At 53.9% G+C, this 18,103-nt stretch overlaps 3 protein-coding genes and 2 long non-coding RNA genes across 5 annotated transcripts; 2 read left to right on the plus strand and 3 right to left on the minus strand.

Moving 5' to 3' along the window:
- Window positions 1–410: 410 nt before the first annotated feature.
- On the minus strand, window positions 411–3,295 carry LOC147652762 (inositol 1,4,5-trisphosphate receptor-interacting protein-like 1). Its single transcript, XM_086894066.1, has one exon. It carries the CDS (start codon window positions 3,215–3,217, stop codon window positions 1,529–1,531), a length of 1,689 nt encoding a protein of 562 aa, XP_086750192.1. The 5' UTR covers window positions 3,218–3,295; the 3' UTR covers window positions 411–1,528.
- Window positions 3,296–3,434: 139 nt separating this feature from the next.
- On the plus strand, window positions 3,435–4,968 carry LOC111922163 (uncharacterized). The gene is made up of 2 exons (XR_015288313.1): window positions 3,435–3,835; window positions 4,400–4,968. It is a non-coding gene; the product is annotated as an uncharacterized LOC111922163 (long non-coding RNA).
- A 1,660-nt stretch (window positions 4,969–6,628) lies between these two features.
- Window positions 6,629–9,725, minus strand: LOC147652763 (inositol 1,4,5-trisphosphate receptor-interacting protein-like 1). Its single transcript, XM_086894068.1, has 2 exons — window positions 9,713–9,725; window positions 6,629–9,402 (listed from the first exon to the last, which is right to left on the minus strand). Exon 2 carries the CDS (start codon window positions 9,397–9,399, stop codon window positions 7,747–7,749), a length of 1,653 nt encoding a protein of 550 aa, XP_086750194.1. The 5' UTR covers window positions 9,400–9,402; window positions 9,713–9,725; the 3' UTR covers window positions 6,629–7,746.
- A 3,130-nt stretch (window positions 9,726–12,855) lies between these two features.
- Window positions 12,856–15,676, minus strand: LOC147652764 (inositol 1,4,5-trisphosphate receptor-interacting protein-like 1). The gene has a single exon (XM_086894205.1). It carries the CDS (start codon window positions 15,651–15,653, stop codon window positions 13,965–13,967), a length of 1,689 nt encoding a protein of 562 aa, XP_086750331.1. The 5' UTR covers window positions 15,654–15,676; the 3' UTR covers window positions 12,856–13,964.
- A 126-nt stretch (window positions 15,677–15,802) lies between these two features.
- LOC147652765 (uncharacterized) lies at window positions 15,803–17,407 on the plus strand. The gene is made up of 2 exons (XR_015288049.1): window positions 15,803–16,274; window positions 16,839–17,407. It is a non-coding gene; the product is annotated as an uncharacterized LOC147652765 (long non-coding RNA).
- Window positions 17,408–18,103: the final 696 nt, after the last annotated feature.

An 18,103-nucleotide genomic window follows, 5' to 3' on the forward strand; every position in this document is an offset into this window, starting at 1 on the left:
GGGCCAGTGGCTTCCCCGTGACACGGGGCAGCCTTAGGCTGGACATGTGCAAGAAATTCTGGCCTCTGAGGCTGGCGAGGGCCCGGCCCACGCTGCCCACAGCAGCTGGCCGTGTTCCAGGCCAGCTTGGCTGGGGCTTGGAGCACCCTGGCCTAGCAGAAGGTGTCCCTGCCCATGGCAGCGGGGCTGGAAGGAGGCAATTTCTAAGGAGCCTGCCCAGCCAAGCCATTCTGTGATTCTGTGATCAGAGGGGCTGGGGACGGCTGGGCCTCATTTCTCATTGGAACCACTTCAGCACTCTGAGTCTGCTTGAGTTCAAGGAGACAGTTGATGAGCCCACACTGACGGCGTGTGACGTTTACCCGTGCCATAGGTCTGGCTGAGATCAATAAAGTCTCGCACAATGCAGATTCTGCAATGTTGCATTTTATTGAAACAAGAGCAAAACAGTTTCCAGCTTGCCCATCCTGAACATGCTAACTACAGAGCATTAATATGGCTCACAACTGAGAGCCACACTAGATACGGATTTGCTTGTATATCAAAATATTACCCTACGTGTTATATCTATCCGTTATATATTCTATCAATAGATCTATTTGATGAAACTCACTCCACACAAAAATGTGTTAAATGCATTAATATGCATCACAATAGATAGTGACACTACATGTGTCCTCTATTGTTATTATTTAAATATATTTACATATTCAACTCTTTAGAATGATATTGCTAAATGACACAAGCATTACCTATTTCATATTTTTGGTATTATTTCTATTAGTCTATTGTTTGCTTGTGTTGTATTTTGCTATCATATATGATATATTAATCATTATATGACTATTATATAGGATTACATGTTTATAAACATTAAAGTATAAAATACTTGAACACTATATATATATATATATATCTATATATATCTAGCTATGCAATAAAAATCTAGATTATTCTATAGAAAAAATTTCAGGTCGGCTCCAACAGAGCTGGTCCAGAGCCGACCCAAAGGTGTCCCTTCCGGAGACAAGGAGAGACGACGTCCATGGACTCATCCCGGGCAAGCAGCGCTGACTTCTCCTCTTGGTCCTTCTTGCTCCGTCGCTTTTTTCTTTTCCTGACCCGCATTTCCGCTTCTTTCACACTCCGATTTTTGGCCCTTCTCAAAGGCTGGCAACAAGTGCATGTTGCAAGTGGGATTTGGTGACTTTGGTGCTGCATGTGAGGCATGTTCTCTCTTCAGGTGCGCTCTTAGGAATGGGGAAACGCAAGCCGGGCTTTATGCATGTCTGGGTGTGTTTTTTTGGAAAACTTAAAGGATTCAAAGAGGTAGAAGAAGCCCTGCTGTGGCCCTCCACCTGCTGAGGCAGCAGGAGAGGCTGTGGGACTTTGGCCAGAGCCTGTGCATGCGTCCTCTTCTCCTTAAAGGACCAAATTTGTAGGATGAGGTGGCTCTTTGCTGCCAGCTGCCAGCAGCACAAGGCCAAGCACAGGCTCTGTGCTCGTAGCCATGACTCCTCTCCTTCATTCATTCAAGGTTCATTTTGATTGATTCATCGAACCACTTTCGCAGAACCCAGTACTCAAGCATGGCCTGGCTGTACGCGTCCGAGTCCTGCGCCAGGCGATGGAAGAGATTGTGTGTCGTAGCCGTTGCAACATCTGGGGGTACCCTGATGTCACAAGGAAGCCTCTCGTTGCCCACAATGAAGTGGTTGAGGCGTTTAGCTCTGACACATAAAAACAGGCCATCTCTGATCTGCAGCAGTCGCTCCAGGAAATGTCTCCTGCGCCACAGTGCCACGGGTGTGGCAGCGAGCAGGTGCATGATGAGGGTCTTGATGGCGTAGGTGGAAAAGCAGAAGCCCAGCTGGAGACGGGTGAAGAGCTGCAGGCATCTGAGGTGCAAACTGTTGCGGGGGGCCTGCCTGGCGATGTGCTTGAAGAACTTCATCTCTGCCACATCATAAGTCTCAGGCCAGGTTGTGTTTGGGGTGTGGGCCTCTCTAGGCTGGCTGCTGACAAAGATGTCTGAGTCACCTCTCCTTACCCCAAACAACATCTCAATCCTAAAGGTCTCTTCTCCGTTGGTCACCTTGAATTGGCAGGAGCGTCTGGAGGGCAGCAGCGTTAAATGCCAACCGTGTGACTGAGGCAAAGCTGGCCAGACTGCTCTCACCAGTTGGTAGAACCAGCGGGCCGTTTTCTGCACGTCGAGGTAGGAGCCGGTGCACAGGGTGTCCAGGAGGCTGGGATCCTGATTCCTCCTCAGCTCCTCCTTGGGGTGGTGCAGGAAGCACAGCATGTTGTCGCCCTGCTGCTCCCTCCTGCAGGTGCACTCCAGCTGCACGCGCACACGGAAGTTCCTCAGCTGCGTGTGCCCTGCAGTGTCCAGCTCCAGGTGGAAGCTGTGGCCTCGGGGAGGGGTCATGGGTACGAGCACGCGGTACACAACGTCCTGCTCGCGGGGACTCCAACCTTCAAAGGCGCTGCCCACCCCGATGGCTCGCTGCAGGACTGGGTAGAAACTGTTTGACAAGACAAGACCAAAGAAAGTGGCATAGTTGTCCATCAGGTAATTTGTCCACTCACAGCCTCTCTGCAGGTCCTGGACAGGCCACTGGAGGCACTCCATCAAAACTACACCAATGATTTCCCCAAAAAGATCCTCTACTTCTCGGATTAAATCTTCATATTTGTCTTCTGCAGCTGCATCCTCATTGACAGCTCCGTTTCCACCATGATCTGCCTCATTTGCAGCAGCATTGCCCGCTTGCTGTACGTTGCCATCATCATTGTTTTCTTCCTCCCGATTCGCATTGCCTTCTTCATTTCCAACAGCTTCTTCTCCATTTGCATCCCCGTTTCTGACTCCCTCTTCATTTACACCATCATTTTCTTCTTCATTCCTCTCTCTCCTCAGGTTCCTTTCCCATCCCATAAACCATAGGAGCAAGACGAAGACCAGGAGCACAGCAACAGTCACGAGCTGCAAGTACTGTTGGGTTTCACTCTTCCGGATGAGCCGCTCCACTTCCTGCTCCAGCAGAAGCCTCTCGCGTTCCAGCTGCTGGGCACGCAGTTCCATGCGCCGACGAACTTCCTCATCCCAATCCCCCACAGGCTGTGGGTAAAGGGTGAGGCTCTTCAAGAGCATGAAAAGGAACACGACGGAATTCATGGTCTGCAGGAGGATGGAGAGAAGGCCTTGAGTCATGCTGTGAGGGAGGGAACTACTGGTTGTTGGAAGGAGGGCAGCAGGGATCTGCTCAGGGATCTGAGGGCAGGAAGGACAGGGCCCCAGACAGCTGGCAGGCAGAAAGGCCTGTCCTGCTGACCCAGCAGCAGCAGCAGCTGCAGCAGCAGCGTGGCCTGCCCAAGGCTCTCCCACAAGGGGATGTCCCCACATGCAGGGGGAGAAGCCAGCCCCGGGTGCAGCGTTTCCACCCTGGCCCTTGTCCCCAGCCCAGCCTCCCCAGCACGTGTGTACTCACCGCTTGCCCAAGCAATGAAGGCCAGCGTTACCTGCTGGGGCCTTTTGGAGCTGCCCCCATTGTGACATGTCCCCTGTGATGTCACAGGTGTCACAGCACATCACAGCCCAGCCAGCCCCACCTTTGTCCCCACCCCCACTCAGCCACTCACAGAGGCCCTGGTGTGCTGTTTAAGGCTGCCTTGGAGGGAATCTTCTTCCAAGAACTCCCACTGTTCTTTCTTTTGGGTTTGTTCTCATCTGCCCTCCACTGACAATCTCCCACATCTCCATGTTGGAAGGCACCCTTGAGGCTCACTAACTTCTGACTCCTCACTGCTTGAGCTACACGTCAATCTCTGAGTCAGTGAGGTTGAAAAGGTCCCTGAAGATCACACAGTCCAACTGCAACCTTAACACTGCCTATTGCACCAATCAGCCAGGTCCCCAAATGCCACATGCCCATGACTTTTAAACCTTTCTGAAGGTGCTGGCTCAGCCATTTCCCTAGGCAGCAGCCTGTTCCCAAGCTAGACAGCCTTTTTGTTGAAGGAAGATTTCCTAGAGGTCCAATCTAAACCTCCCGGGGTGCAACTTGAGGTCATTTTCCTCTGATTTCCTCCTGTTGTTTGTTCCCTGAGCTAATAGCATGAGCCCCACTGAGCTCCAACCTCCTTTCAGGAACCAGGGGCATGGTGTCAGGTGCTTGGGCTGAGGTGAAGGCATCTCCTGGCAGAGGAGAGAAAGCTGGTGCTTTTGCACTGCACTTCCCACCACCCAGGGGGACAAAAGTGGCTGTGGGTGGGGAGAAGAGTTTCAGGTTGCCCAGAAGCGTTTCCGTGTGAGGAGAACCTTAGTCCCAAACACATCAACCAAGGGAATCCATCCCCTTCCAAGCCGAAGGAGAAACCAGAATTTTCGTTGCAGAAAATGGAAATGTTTGGAGTGAAAGTCAGTGCTGCAATGTCCCTGGATGCCCGTGTGGATTTTGCTACCCTGCAAGGACACACTGTGAGGAGGGGATCCCAAGAAACGCCCTCTCGCTCGGGGGCCTTCCATGGCACGGCAGCACAAGTGAGAGCCCTTGCTTGGCCTTTGCCTTCAGCAAGGCTCCGGGTTGGGCCAAGCCTCAATGCCCTGTGAAAGCAGCTCAGATTGGCCGTGCCCAGCATGAAGGATGCCAGAGGACAGAGAGGCAGGCTCAGCAGCGTGCTAGTACAGTCCAGCTTAGGCTGCAGCTTTCTGCCCTTGTATCTCTGGAGCCTTGGAGGGGAAGGCTGCGTGGCTTGCGGTGACTTTTACCAGTGCTCCTGCTAACAGCACTGGGCACCCCAAGGCTCTTTGGTCTCAGCGCAGGCAAGAGCAGGAAGAAACAAACCCTCACCTGGCTTTGTGAACCCCTGAGACAAGCAAAGACGAGCAGTGTGCAGAGAAGGGACCATCAGCACTGCGCAGCAGCTTCTCTCCGCCATAAATCACAGAAAATTCAAACATTACTGGTTGTCTTTGGCCTTTGTGTTGTGTTTTATTTGGAGCTTTGTTTCTCAAAAGAAAACCTGTTGCATTTGCCATATTGCACAGCTGGATTGGAGAGGTCCGCTCTCTGACTGGGAGCTGCCTAGATGGAACTCACCAGTGTGCCTTTGCCCCTCTCTTTCCTCGGTTACGATGTGTCAGTTCCAGAGCTTGATGGGTAACATCAGCGTTTCCCTTTTCTCCCCTTGTGCTCAGGAGCTGGGGGAGCTGCTGACATCCTCTCCTGCCCCAGCTTGACCCTCAAAGGTTTCTGCAGTAGGGGAAGGTGGCACGTAGCCAGTGGCTCAGCTGCCAGCACCGGTGCTAGCCAACGGGGAAGGCTCATCTCTATGGCTTGAGTCAGCTCACAGCTGCCAGCATCTGCACTGTGTCCTGCCCCACATTCGTCCTGCCACGCAGTCGGAGGGCACAAAAGTCCCCCTGGAAACCACGTCCCCAGGTGCCACATCCACTTGACATTTGTCAAGTGCATCGAGCAATGAGAATTGCACGGACTCCACGGGCAGCCTGTGCCAGTGCTTGACAACCCTTGGAGAGGAGAAATTTTTCCCAAAACCCAATCTCTGCCTCCCCTGGTGGAGTGCTGACTTGAGGCCATTTCCTCTTGTCCTGTCCCACGTTTCCTGGGAGCAGAGCCTGAGCTGCACTAGCCCCAGCCTCGTGTCTGGGAGTTGCAGAGAGCGAGAAGGTTCCTCCTGATGCTGAGCGGGACTGCAGCCACGTGTCCCCCTCTGGCTGTGCCCGGCCCTGCTGCCCTGCTGCCCTGCTGGCAGGGCCCTGAGGCCGGGCAGAGCAGTTCCCTGTGCGGGCACAGCCCATGGGGTGCTCCCTGCTGCGGCCTGGCCCGGCCCCAGAGCAGGGTCCCCCTTGCGGGAGGCCCCGGGGTGGCCGCGTGTCTGCAGCCGGCTGTGGCCGGGCAGCTGCCTCAGCCGTGAGGGCTGCAGAGCTGCGGGAGCCCGGGGCTCTGTGCCGGCCGCACTGCGGAGCTGCCCGCTGCAGCCGGCAGGGCCTCAGCGCCCGCCCGCTGCCCTCCCGCCCGCCCGCACGGAGGCGCCAGGCCCCGCTCGCTGCTCTCATGGTGCCACTCGTGGCCCCAGGGCTCTCCAAGGGCTTCTGCAGGGCCACCTTGCTGCGGCCTTTCAGCCCCTGCCCGAGGCCCAGCAGAGCCCTGCACGGGGGCTGTGTCCAAGGGCCTGCAGGGACAGCAGCAGGGCCAGTGGCTTCCCCGTGACACGGGGCAGCCTTAGGCTGGACATGTGCAAGAAATTCTGGCCTCTGAGGCTGGCGAGGGCCCGGCCCACGCTGCCCACAGCAGCTGGCCGTGTTCCAGGCCAGCTTGGCTGGGGCTTGGAGCACCCTGGCCTAGCAGAAGGTGTCCCTGCCCATGGCAGCGGGGCTGGAAGGAGGCAATTTCTAAGGAGCCTGCCCAGCCAAGCCATTCTGTGATTCTGTGATCAGAGGGGCTGGGGACGGCTGGGCCTCATTTCTCATTGGAACCACTTCAGCACTCTGAGTCTGCTTGAGTTCAAGGAGACAGTTGATGAGCCCACACTGACGGCGTGTGACGTTTACCCGTGCCATAGGTCTGGCTGAGATCAATAAAGTCTCGCACAATGCAGATTCTGCAATGTTGCATTTTATTGAAACAAGAGCAAAACAGTTTCCAGCTTGCCCATCCTGAACATGCTAACTACAGAGCATTAATATGGCTCACAACTGAGAGCCACACTAGATACGGATTTGCTTGTATATCAAAATATTACCCTACGTGTTATATCTATCCGTTATATATTCTATCAATAGATCTATTTGATGAAACTCACTCCACACAAAAATGTGTTAAATGCATTAATATGCATCACAATAGATAGTGACACTACATGTGTCCTCTATTGTTATTATTTAAATATATTTACATATTCAACTCTTTAGAATGATATTGCTAAATGACACAAGCATTACCTATTTCATATTTTTGGTATTATTTCTATTAGTCTATTGTTTGCTTGTGTTGTATTTTGCTATCATATATGATATATTAATCATTATATGACTATTATATAGGATTACATGTTTATAAACATTAAAGTATAAAATACTTGAACACTATATATATATATATATATCTATATATATCTAGCTATGCAATAAAAATCTAGATTATTCTATAGAAAAAATTTCAGGTCGGCTCCAACAGAGCTGGTCCAGAGCCGACCCAAAGGTGTCCCTTCCGGAGACAAGGAGAGACGACGTCCATGGACTCATCCCGGGCAAGCAGCGCTGACTTCTCCTCTTGGTCCTTCTTGCTCCGTCGCTTTTTTCTTTTCCTGACCCGCATTTCCGCTTCTTTCACACTCCGATTTTTGGCCCTTCTCAAAGGCTGGCAACAAGTGCATGTTGCAAGTGGGATTTGGTGACTTTGGTGCTGCATGTGAGGCATGTTCTCTCTTCAGGTGCGCTCTTAGGAATGGGGAAACGCAAGCCGGGCTTTATGCATGTCTGGGTGTGTTTTTTTGGAAAACTTAAAGGATTCAAAGAGGTAGAAGAAGCCCTGCTGTGGCCCTCCACCTGCTGAGGCAGCAGGAGAGGCTGTGGGACTTTGGCCAGAGCCTGTGCATGCGTCCTCTTCTCCTTAAAGGACCAAATTTGTAGGATGAGGTGGCTCTTTGCTGCCAGCTGCCAGCAGCACAAGGCCAAGCACAGGCTCTGTGCTCGTAGCCATGACTCCTCTCCTTCATTCATTCAAGGTTCATTTTGATTGATTCATCGAACCACTTTCGCAGAACCCAGTACTCAAGCATGGCCTGGCTGTACGCGTCCGAGTCCTGCGCCAGGCGATGGAAGAGATTGTGTGTCGTAGCCGTTGCAACATCTGGGGGTACCCTGATGTCACGAGGAAGCCTCTCGTTGCCCACAATGAAGTGGTTGAGGCGTTTAGCTCTGACACATAAAAACAGGCCATCTCTGATCTGCAGCAGTCGCTCCAGGAAATGTCTCCTGCGCCACAGTGCCACGGGTGTGGCAGCGAGCAGGTGCATGATGAGGGTTTTGATGGCGTAGGTGGAAAAGCAGAAGCCCAGCTGGAGACGGGTGAAGAGCTGCAGGCATCTGAGGTGCAAACTGTCGGGGGGGGCCTGCCTGGCAATGTGCTTGAAGAACTTCATCTCTGCCACATCATAAGTCTCAGGCCAGGTTGTGTTTGGGGTGTGGGCCTCTCTAGGCTGGCTGCTGACAAAGATGTCTGAGTCGCCTCTCCTTATCCCAAACAACATCTCAATCCTGAAGGTCTCTTCTCCGTTGGTCACCTTGAATTGGCAGGAGCGTCTGGAGGGCAGCAGCGTTAAATGCCAACCGTGTGACTGAGGCAAAGCTGGCCAGACTGCTCTCACCAGTTGGCAGAACCAGCGGGCCGTTTTCTGCACGTCGAGGTAGGAGCCGGTGCACAGGGTGTCCAGGAGGCTGGGATCCTGATTCCTCCTCAGCTCCTCCTTGGGGTGGTGCAGGAAGCACAGCATGTTGTCGCCCTGCTGCTCCCTCCTGCAGGTGCACTCCAGCTGCACGCACACACGGAAGTTCCTCAGCTGCGTGTGCCCTGCAGTGTCCAGCTCCAGGTGGAAGCTGTGGCCTCGGGGAGGGGTCATGGGTACGAGCACGCGGTACACAACGTCCTGCTCGCGGGGACTCCAACCTTCAAAGGCGCTGCCCACCCCGATGGCTCGCTGCAGGACTGGGTAGAAACTGTTTGACAAGACAAGACCAAAGAAAGTGGCATAGTTGTCCATCAGGTCAGTTATCCACTCACAGCCTCTCTGCAGGTCCTGGACAGGCCACTGGAGGCACTCCATCAAAACTACACCAATGATTTCCCCAAAAAGATCCTCTACTTCTCGGATTAAATCTTCATATTTGTCTTCTGCAGCTGCATCCTCATTGACAGCTCCGTTTCCACCATGATCTGCCTCATTTGCAGCAGCATTGCCCGCTTGCTGTACGTTGCCATCATCATTGTTGTCTTCCTCCCGATTCGCATTGCCTTCTTCATTTCCAACAGCTTCTTCTCCATTTGCATCCCCGTTTCTGACTCCCTCTTCATTTACGCCATCATTTTCTTCTTCATTCCTCTCTCTCCTCAGGCTCCTTTCCCATCCCATAAACCATAGGAGCAAGACGAGGACCAGGAGCACAGCAACAGTCACGAGCTGCAAGTACTGTTGGGTTTCACTCTTCCGGATGAGCCGCTCCACTTCCTGCTCCAGCAGAAGCCTCTCGCGTTCCAGCTGCTGGGCACGCAGTTCCATGCGCCGACGAACTTCCTCATCCCAATCCCCCACAGGCTGTGGGTAAAGGGTGAGGCTCTTCAAGAGCATGAAAAGGAACACGACAGAATTCATGGTCTGCAGGAGGATGGAGAGAAGGCCTTGAGTCATGCTGTGAGGGAGGGAACTACTGGTTGTTGGAAGGAGGGCAGCAGGGATCTGCTCAGGGATCTGAGGGCAGGAAGGACAGGGCCCCAGACAGCTGGCAGGCAGAAAGGCCTGTCCTGCTGACCCAGCAGCAGCAGCAGCTGCAGCAGCAGCGTGGCCTGCCCAAGGCTCTCCCACAAGGGGATGTCCCCACATGCAGGGGGAGAAGCCAGCCCCGGGTGCAGCGTTTCCACCCTGGCCCTTGTCCCCAGCCCAGCCTCCCCAGCACGTGTGTACTCACCGCTTGCCCAAGCAATGAAGGCCAGCGTTACCTGCTGGGGCCTTTTGGAGCTGCCCCCATTGTGACATGTCCCCTGTGATGTCACAGGTGTCACAGCACATCACAGCCCAGCCAGCCCCACCTTTGTCCCCACCCCCACTCAGCCACTCACAGAGGCCCTGGTGTGCTGTTTAAGGCTGCCTTGGAGGGAATCTTCTTCCAAGAACTCCCACTGTTCTTTCTTTTGGGTTTGTTCTCATCTGCCCTCCACTGACAATCTCCCACATCTCCATGTTGGAAGGCACCCTTGAGGCTCACTAACTTCTGACTCCTCACTGCTTGAGCTACACGTCAATCTCTGAGTCAGTGAGGTTGAAAAGGTCCCTGAAGATCACACAGTCCAACTGCAACCTTAACACTGCCTATTGCACCAATCAGCCAGGTCCCCAAATGCCACATGCCCATGACTTTTAAACCTTTCTGAAGGTGCTGGCTCAGCCATTTCCCTAGGCAGCAGCCTGTTCCCAAGCTAGACAGCCTTTTTGTTGAAGGAAGATTTCCTAGAGGTCCAATCTAAACCTCCCGGGGTGCAACTTGAGGTCATTTTCCTCTGATTTCCTCCTGTTGTTTGTTCCCTGAGCTAATAGCATGAGCCCCACTGAGCTCCAACCTCCTTTCAGGAACCAGGGGCATGGTGTCAGGTGCTTGGGCTGAGGTGAAGGCATCTCCTGGCAGAGGAGAGAAAGCTGGTGCTTTTGCACTGCACTTCCCACCACCCAGGGGGAAAAAAGTGGCTGTGGGTGGGGAGAAGAGTTTCAGGTTGCCCAGAAGCGTTTCCGTGTGAGGAGAACCTTAGTCCCAAACTCATCAACCAAGGGAATCCATCCCCTTCCAAGCCGAAGGAGAAACCTGAATCTTCCTTGTAGAAAATGGAAATGTTTGGAGTGAAAGTCAGTGCTGCAATGTCCCTGGATGCCCGTGTGGATTTTGCTACCCTGCAAGGACACACTGTGAGGAGGGGATCCCAAGAAACGCCCTCTCGCTTGGGGGCCTTCCATGGCACGGCAGCACAAGTGAGAGCCCTTGCTTGGCCTTTGCCTTCAGCAAGGCCCCAGGTTGGGCCAAGCCTCAATGCCCTGTGAAAGCAGCTCAGATTGGCCGTGCCCAGCATGAAGGATGCCAGAGGACAGAGAGGCAGGCTCAGCCGCGTGCTAGTGCAGTCCAGCTTAGGCTGCAGCTTTCTGCCCTTGTATCTCTGGAGCCTTGGAGGGGAAGGCTGCGTGGCTTGCGGTGACTTTCACCAGCGCTCCTGCTAACAGCACTGGGCACCCCAAGGCTCTTTGGTCTCAGCGCAGGCAAGAGCAGGAAGAAACAAACCCTCACCTGGCTTTGTGAACCCCTGAGACAAGCAAAGACGAGCAGTGTGCAGAGAAGGGACCATCAGCACTGCGCAGCAGCTTCTCTCCGCCATAAATCACAGAAAATTCAAACATTACTGGTTGGCTTTGGCCTTTGTGTTGTGTTTTATTTGGAGCTTTGTTTCTCAAAAGAAAACCTGTTGCATTTGCCATATTGCACAGCTGGATTGGAGAGGTCTGCTCTTTGACTGGGAGCTGCCTAGACGGAACTCACCAGTGTGCCTTTGCCCCTCTCTTTCCTCGATTACGATGTGTCAGTTCCAGAGCTTGATGGGTAACATCAGCGTTTCCCTTTTCTCCCCTTGTGCTCAGGAGCTGGGGGAGCTGCTGACATCCTCTCCTGCCCCAGCTTGACCCTCGAAGGTTTCTGCAGTAGGGGAAGGTGGCACGTAGCCAGTGGCTCAGCTGCCAGCACCAGTGCTAGCCAACGGGGAAGGCTCATCTCTATGGCTTGAGTCAGCTCACAGCTGCCAGCATCTGCACTGTGTCCTGCCCCACATTCGTCCTGCCACGCAGTCGGAGGGCACAAAAGTCCCCCTGGAAACCACGTCCCCAGGTGCCACATCCACTTGACATTTGTCAAGTGCATCGAGCAATGAGAATTGCACGGACTCCACGGGCAGCCTGTGCCAGTGCTTGACAACCCTTGGAGAGGAGAAATTTTTCCCAAAACCCAATCTCTGCCTCCCCTGGCGGAGTGCTGACTTGAGGCCATTTCCTCTTGTCCTGTCCCTCGTTTCCTGGGAGCAGAGCCTGAGCTGCACTAGCCCCAGCCTCGTGTCTGGGAGTTGCAGAGAGCGAGAAGGTTCCTCCTGATGCTGAGCGGGACTGCAGCCACGTGTCCCCCTCTGGCTGTGCCCGGCCCTGCTGGCCCTGCTGCCCTGCTGGCAGGGCCCTGAGGCCGGGCAGAGCAGTTCCCTGTGCGGGCACAGCCCATGGGGTGCTCCCTGCTGCGGCCTGGCCCGGCCCCAGAGCAGGGTCCCCCTTGCGGGAGGCCCCGGGGTGGCCGCGTGTCTGCAGCCGGCTGTGGCCGGGCAGCTGCCTCGGCCGTGAGGGCTGCAGAGCTGCGGGAGCCCGGGGCTCTGTGCCGGCCGCACTGCGGAGCTGCCCGCTGCAGCCGGCAGGGCCTCAGCGCCCGCCCGCTGCCCTCCCGCCCGCCCGCACGGAGGCGCCAGGCCCCGCTCGCTGCTCTCATGGTGCCACTCGTGGCCCCAGGGCTCTCCAAGGGCTTCTGCAGGGCCACCTTGCTGCGGCCTTTCAGCCCCTGCCCGAGGCCCAGCAGAGCCCTGCACGGGGGCTGTGTCCAAGGGCCTGCAGGGACAGCAGCAGGGCCAGTGGCTTCCCCGTGACACGGGGCAGCCTTAGGCTGGACATGTGCAAGAAATTCTGGCCTCTGAGGCTGGCGAGGGCCCGGCCCACGCTGCCCACAGCAGCTGGCCGTGTTCCAGGCCAGCTTGGCTGGGGCTTGGAGCACCCTGGCCTAGCAGAAGGTGTCCCTGCCCATGGCAGCGGGGCTGGAAGGAGGCAATTTCTAAGGAGCCTGCCCAGCCAAGCCATTCTGTGATTCTGTGATCAGAGGGGCTGGGGACGGCTGGGCCTCATTTCTCATTGGAACCACTTCAGCACTCTGAGTCTGCTTGAGTTCAAGGAGACAGTTGATGAGCCCACACTGACGGCGTGTGGCGTTTACCCGTGCCATAGGTCTGGCTGAGATCAATAAAGTCTCGCACAATGCAGATTCTGCAATGTTGCATTTTATTGAAACAAGAGCAAAACAGTTTCCAGCTTGCCCATCCTGAACATGCTAACTACAGAGCATTAATATGGCTCACAACTGAGAGCCACACTAGATATGGATTTGCTTGTATATCAAAATATTATCCTACGTGTTCTATCTATCCGTTATATATGCTATCAAGAGATCTATTTGATGAAACTCACTCCACACAAAAATATGTTAAATGCATTAATATGCATCACAATAGATAGTGACACTACATGTGTCCTCTATTGTTATTATTTAAATATATTTACATATTCAACTCTTTAGAATGATATTGCTAAATGACACAAGCATTACCTATTTCATATTTTTGGTATTATTTCTATTAGTCTATTGTTTGCTTGTGTTGTATTTTGCTATCATATATGATATATTAATCATTATAAGACTATTATATAGGATTACATGTTTATAAACATTAAAGTATAAAATACTTGAACACTATATATATATATAATATATATATATATCTAGCTATGAAATAAAAATCTAGATTCTTCTACAGAAAAAATTTCAGGTCGGCTCCAACACAGCTGGTCCAGAGCCGACCCAAAGGTGTCCCTTCCGGAGACAAGGAGAGACGATGTCCATGGACTCATCCCGGGCAAGCAGCGCTGACTTCTCCTCTTGGTCCTTCTTGCTCCGTTGCTTTTTTCTTTTCCTGACCCGCATTCCCGCTTCTTTCACACTCTGATTTTTGGCCCTTCTCAAAGGCTGGCAACAAGTGCATCTTGCAAGTGGGATTTGGTGACTTTGGTGCTGCATGTGAGGCATGTTCTCTCTTCAGGTGTGCTCTTAGGAATGGGGAAACGCAAGCCGGGCTTTATGCAGAGCTGGGTGTGTTTTTTTGGAAAAATTAAAGGATTCAAAGAGGTAGAAGAAGCCCTGCTGTGGCCCTCCACCTGCTGAGGCAGCAGGAGAGGCTGTGGGACTTTGGCCAGAGCCTGTGCATGCGTCCTCTTCTCCTTAAAGGACCAAATTTGTAGGATGAGGTGGCTCTTTGCTGCCAGCTGCCAGCAGCACAAGGCCAAGCACAGGCTCTGTGCTCGTAGCCATGACTCCTCTCCTTCATTCATTCAAGGTTCATTTTGATTGATTCATCGAACCACTTTCGCAGAACCCAGTACTCAAGCATGGCCTGGCTGTACGCGTCCGAGTCCTGCGCCAGGCGATGGAAGAGATTGTGTGTCGTAGCCGTTGCAACATCTGGGGGTACCCTGATGTCACGAGGAAGCCTCTCGTTGCCCACAATGAAGTGGTTGAGGCGTTTAGCTCTGACACATAAAAACAGGCCATCTCTGATCTGCAGCAGTCGCTCCAGGAAATGTCTCCTGCGCCACAGTGCCACGGGTGTGGCAGCGAGCAGGTGCATGATGAGGGTCTTGATGGCGTAGGTGGAAAAGCAGAAGCCCAGCTGGAGACGGGTGAAGAGCTGCAGGCATCTGAGGTGCAAACTGTTGCGGGGGGCCTGCCTGGCGATGTGCTTGAAGAACTTCATCTCTGCCACAGCATAAGTCTCAGGCCAGGTTGTGTTTGGTGTGTGGGCCTCTCTAGGCTGGCTGCTGACAAAGATGTCTGAGTCACCTCTCCTTACCCCAAACAACATCTCAATCCTGAAGGTCTCATCTCCGTTGGTCACCTTGAATTGGCAGGAGCGTCTGGAGGGCAGCAGCGTTAAATGCCAACCGTGTGACTGAGGCAAAGCTGGCCAGACTGCTCTCACCAGTTGGCAGAACCAGCGGGCCGTTTTCTGCACATCGAGGTAGGAGCCGGTGCACAGGGTGTCCAGGAGGCTGGGATCCTGATTCCTCCTCAGCTCCTCCTTGGGGTGGTGCAGGAAGCACAGCATGTTGTCGCCCTGCTGCTCCCTCCTGCAGGTGCACTCCAGCTGCACGCGCACACGGAAGTTCCTCAGCTGCGTGTGCCCTGCAGTGTCCAGCTCCAGGTGGAAGCTGTGGCCTCGGGGAGGGGTCATGGGTACGAGCACGCGGTACACAACGTCCTGCTCGCGGGGACTCCAACCTTCAAAGGCGCTGCCCACCCCGATGGCTCGCTGCAGGACTGGGTAGAAACTGTTTGACAAGACAAGACCAAAGAAAGTGGCATAGTTGTCCATCAGGTCAGTTATCCACTCACAGCCTCTCTGCAGGTCCTGGACAGGCCACTGGAGGCACTCCATCAAAACTACACCAATGATTTCCCCAAAAAGATCCTCTACTTCTCGGATTAAATCTTCATATTTGTCTTCTGCAGCTGCATCCTCATTGACAGCTCCGTTTCCACCATGATCTGCCTCATTTGCAGCAGCATTGCCCGCTTGCTGTACATTGCCATCATCATTGTTGTCTTCCTCCCGATTCGCATTGCCTTCTTCATTTCCAACAGCTTCTTCTCCATTTGCATCCATGTTTCTGACTCCCTCTTCATTTACGCCATCATTTTCTTCTTCATTCCTCTCTCTCCTCAGGCTCCTTTCCCATCCCATAAACCATAGGAGCAAGACGAGGACCAGGAGCACAGCAACAGTCACGAGCTGCAAGTACTGTTGGGTTTCACTCTTCCGGATGAGCCGCTCCACTTCCTGCTCCAGCAGAAGCCTCTCGCGTTCCAGCTGCTGGGCACGCAGTTCCATGCGCCGACGAACTTCCTCATCCCAATCCCCCACAGGCTGTGGGTAAAGGGTGAAGCTCTTCAAGAGCATGAAAAGGAACACGACGGAATTCATGGTCTGCAGGAGGATGGAGAGAAGGCCTTGAGTCATGCTGTGAGGAAGGGAACTACTGGTTGTTGGAAGGAGGGCAGCAGGGATCTGCTCAGGGATCTGAGGGCAGGAAGGACAGGGCCCTAGACAGCTGGCAGGCAGCAAGGCCTGTCCTGCTGACCCAGCAGCAGCAGCAGCAGCAGCAGCAGCAGCGTGGCCTGCCCAAGGCTCTCCCACGAGGGGATGTCCCCACATGCAGGGGGAGAAGCCAGCCCCGGGTGCAGCGTTTCCACCCTGGCCCTTGTCCCCAGCCCAGCCTCCCCAGCACGTGTGTACTCACCGCTTGCCCAAGCAATGAAGGCCAGCGTTACCTGCTGGGACCTTTTGGAGCTGCCCCCATTGTGACATGTCCCCCGTGATGTCACAGGTGTCACAGCACATCACAGCCCAGCCAGCCCCACCTTTGTCCCCACCCCCACTCAGCCACTCACAGAGGCCCTGGTGTGCTGTTTAAGGCTGCCTTGGAGGGAATCTTCTTCCAAGAACTCCCACTGTTCTTTCTTTTGGGTTTGTTCTCATCTGCCCTCCACTGACAATCTCCCACATCTCCATGTTGGAAGGCACCCTTGAGGCTCACTAACTTCTGACTCCTCACTGCTTGAGCTACACGTCAATCTCTGAGTCAGTGAGGTTGAAAAGGTCCCTGAAGATCACACAGTCCAACTGCAACCTTAACACTGCCTATTGCACCAATCAGCCAGGTCCCCAAATGCCACATGCCCATGACTTTTAAACCTTTCTGAAGGTGCTGGCTCAGCCATTTCCCTAGGCAGCAGCCTGTTCCCAAGCTAGACAGCCTTTTTGTTGAAGGAAGATTTCCTAGAGGTCCAATCTAAACCTCCCGGGGTGCAACTTGAGGTCATTTTCCTCTGATTTCCTCCTGTTGTTTGTTCCCTGAGCTAATAGCATGAGCCCCACTGAGCTCCAACCTCCTTTCAGGAACCAGGGGCATGGTGTCAGGTGCTTGGGCTGAGGTGAAGGCATCTCCTGGCAGAGGAGAGAAAGCTGGTGCTTTTGCACTGCACTTCCCACCACCCAGGGGGACAAAAGTGGCTGTGGGTGGGGAGAAGAGTTTCAGGTTGCCCAGAAGCGTTTCCATGTGAGGAGAACCTTAGTCCCAAACACATCAACCAAGGGAATCCATCCCCTTCCAAGCCGAAGGAGAAACCTGAATTTTCCTTGTAGAAAATGGAAATGTTTGGAGTGAAAGTCAGTGCTGCAATGTCCCTGGATGCCCGTGTGGATTTTGCTACCCTTCAAGGACACACTGTGAGGAGGGGATCCCAAGAAACGCCCTCTCGCTCGGGGGCCTTCCATGGCACGGCAGCACAAGTGAGAGCCCTTGCTTGGCCTTTGCCTTCAGCAAGGCCCCGGGTTGGGCCAAGCCTCAATGCCCTGTGAAAGCAGCTCAGATTGGCCGTGCCCAGCATGAAGGATGCCAGAGGACAGAGAGGCAGGCTCAGCAGCATGCTAGTGCAGTCCAGCTTAGGCTGCAGCTTTCTGCCCTTGTATCTCTGGAGCCTTGGAGGGGAAGGCTGCGTGGCTTGCAGTGACTTTCACCAGCGCTCCTGCTAACAGCACTGGGCACCCCAAGGCTCTTTGGTCTCAGCGCAGGCAAGAGCAGGAAGAAACAAACCCTCACCTGGCTTTGTGAACCCCTGAGACAAGCAAAGACGAGCAGTGTGCAGAGAAGGGACCATCGGCACTGCGCAGCAGCTTCTCTCCGCCATAAATCACATAAAATTCAAACATTACTGGTTGTCTTAGTCCTTTGTGTTGTGTTTTATTTGGAGCTTTGTTTCTCAAAAGAAAACCTGTTGCATTTGCCATATTGCACAGCTGGACTGGAGAGGTCCGCTCTCTGTGAGCCGCCTAGATGGAACTCACCAGTGTGCCTTTGCCCCTCTCTTTCCTCGATTACGATGTGTCAGTTCCAGAGCTTGATGGGTAACATCAGCGTTTCCCTTTTCTCCCCTTGTGCTCAGGAGCTGGGGGAGCTGCTGACATCCTCTCCTGCCCCAGCTTGACCCTCGAAGGTTTCTGCAGTAGGGGAAGGTGGCACGTAGCCAGTGGCTCAGCTGCCAGCACCGGTGCTAGCCAACGGGGAAGGCTCATCTCTATGGCTTGAGTCAGCTCACAGCTGCCAGCATCTGCACTGTGTCCTGCCCCACATTCGTCCTGCCACGCAGTCGGAGGGCACAAAAGTCCCCCTGGAAACCACGTCCCCAGGTGCCACATCCACTTGACATTTGTCAAGTGCATCGAGCAATGAGAATTGCACGGACTCCACGGGCAGCCTGTGCCAGTGCTTGACAACCCTTGGAGAGGAGAAATTTTTCCCAAAACCCAATCTCTGCCTCCCCTGGCGGAGTGCTGACTTGAGGCCATTTCCTCTTGTCCTGTCCCTCGTTTCCTGGGAGCAGAGCCTGAGCTGCACTAGCCCCAGGCTC

Source organism: Cyanistes caeruleus, chromosome 6, assembly GCF_971803275.1.
Source record: "Cyanistes caeruleus chromosome 6, bCyaCae1.hap1.1, whole genome shotgun sequence".
Classification (NCBI taxonomy): Eukaryota; Metazoa; Chordata; class Aves; order Passeriformes; family Paridae; genus Cyanistes; species Cyanistes caeruleus.

What these genes read in the sequence shown, in the direction of transcription:
- LOC147652762 (XM_086894066.1), bottom strand. Translation starts at nt 3,217, where the DNA reads ATGACTCAAGGCCTTCTCTCCATCCTCCTGCAGACCATGAATTCCGTC.
- LOC147652763 (XM_086894068.1), bottom strand. Translation starts at nt 9,399, where the DNA reads ATGAATTCTGTCGTGTTCCTTTTCATGCTCTTGAAGAGCCTCACCCTT.
- LOC147652764 (XM_086894205.1), bottom strand. Translation starts at nt 15,653, where the DNA reads ATGACTCAAGGCCTTCTCTCCATCCTCCTGCAGACCATGAATTCCGTC.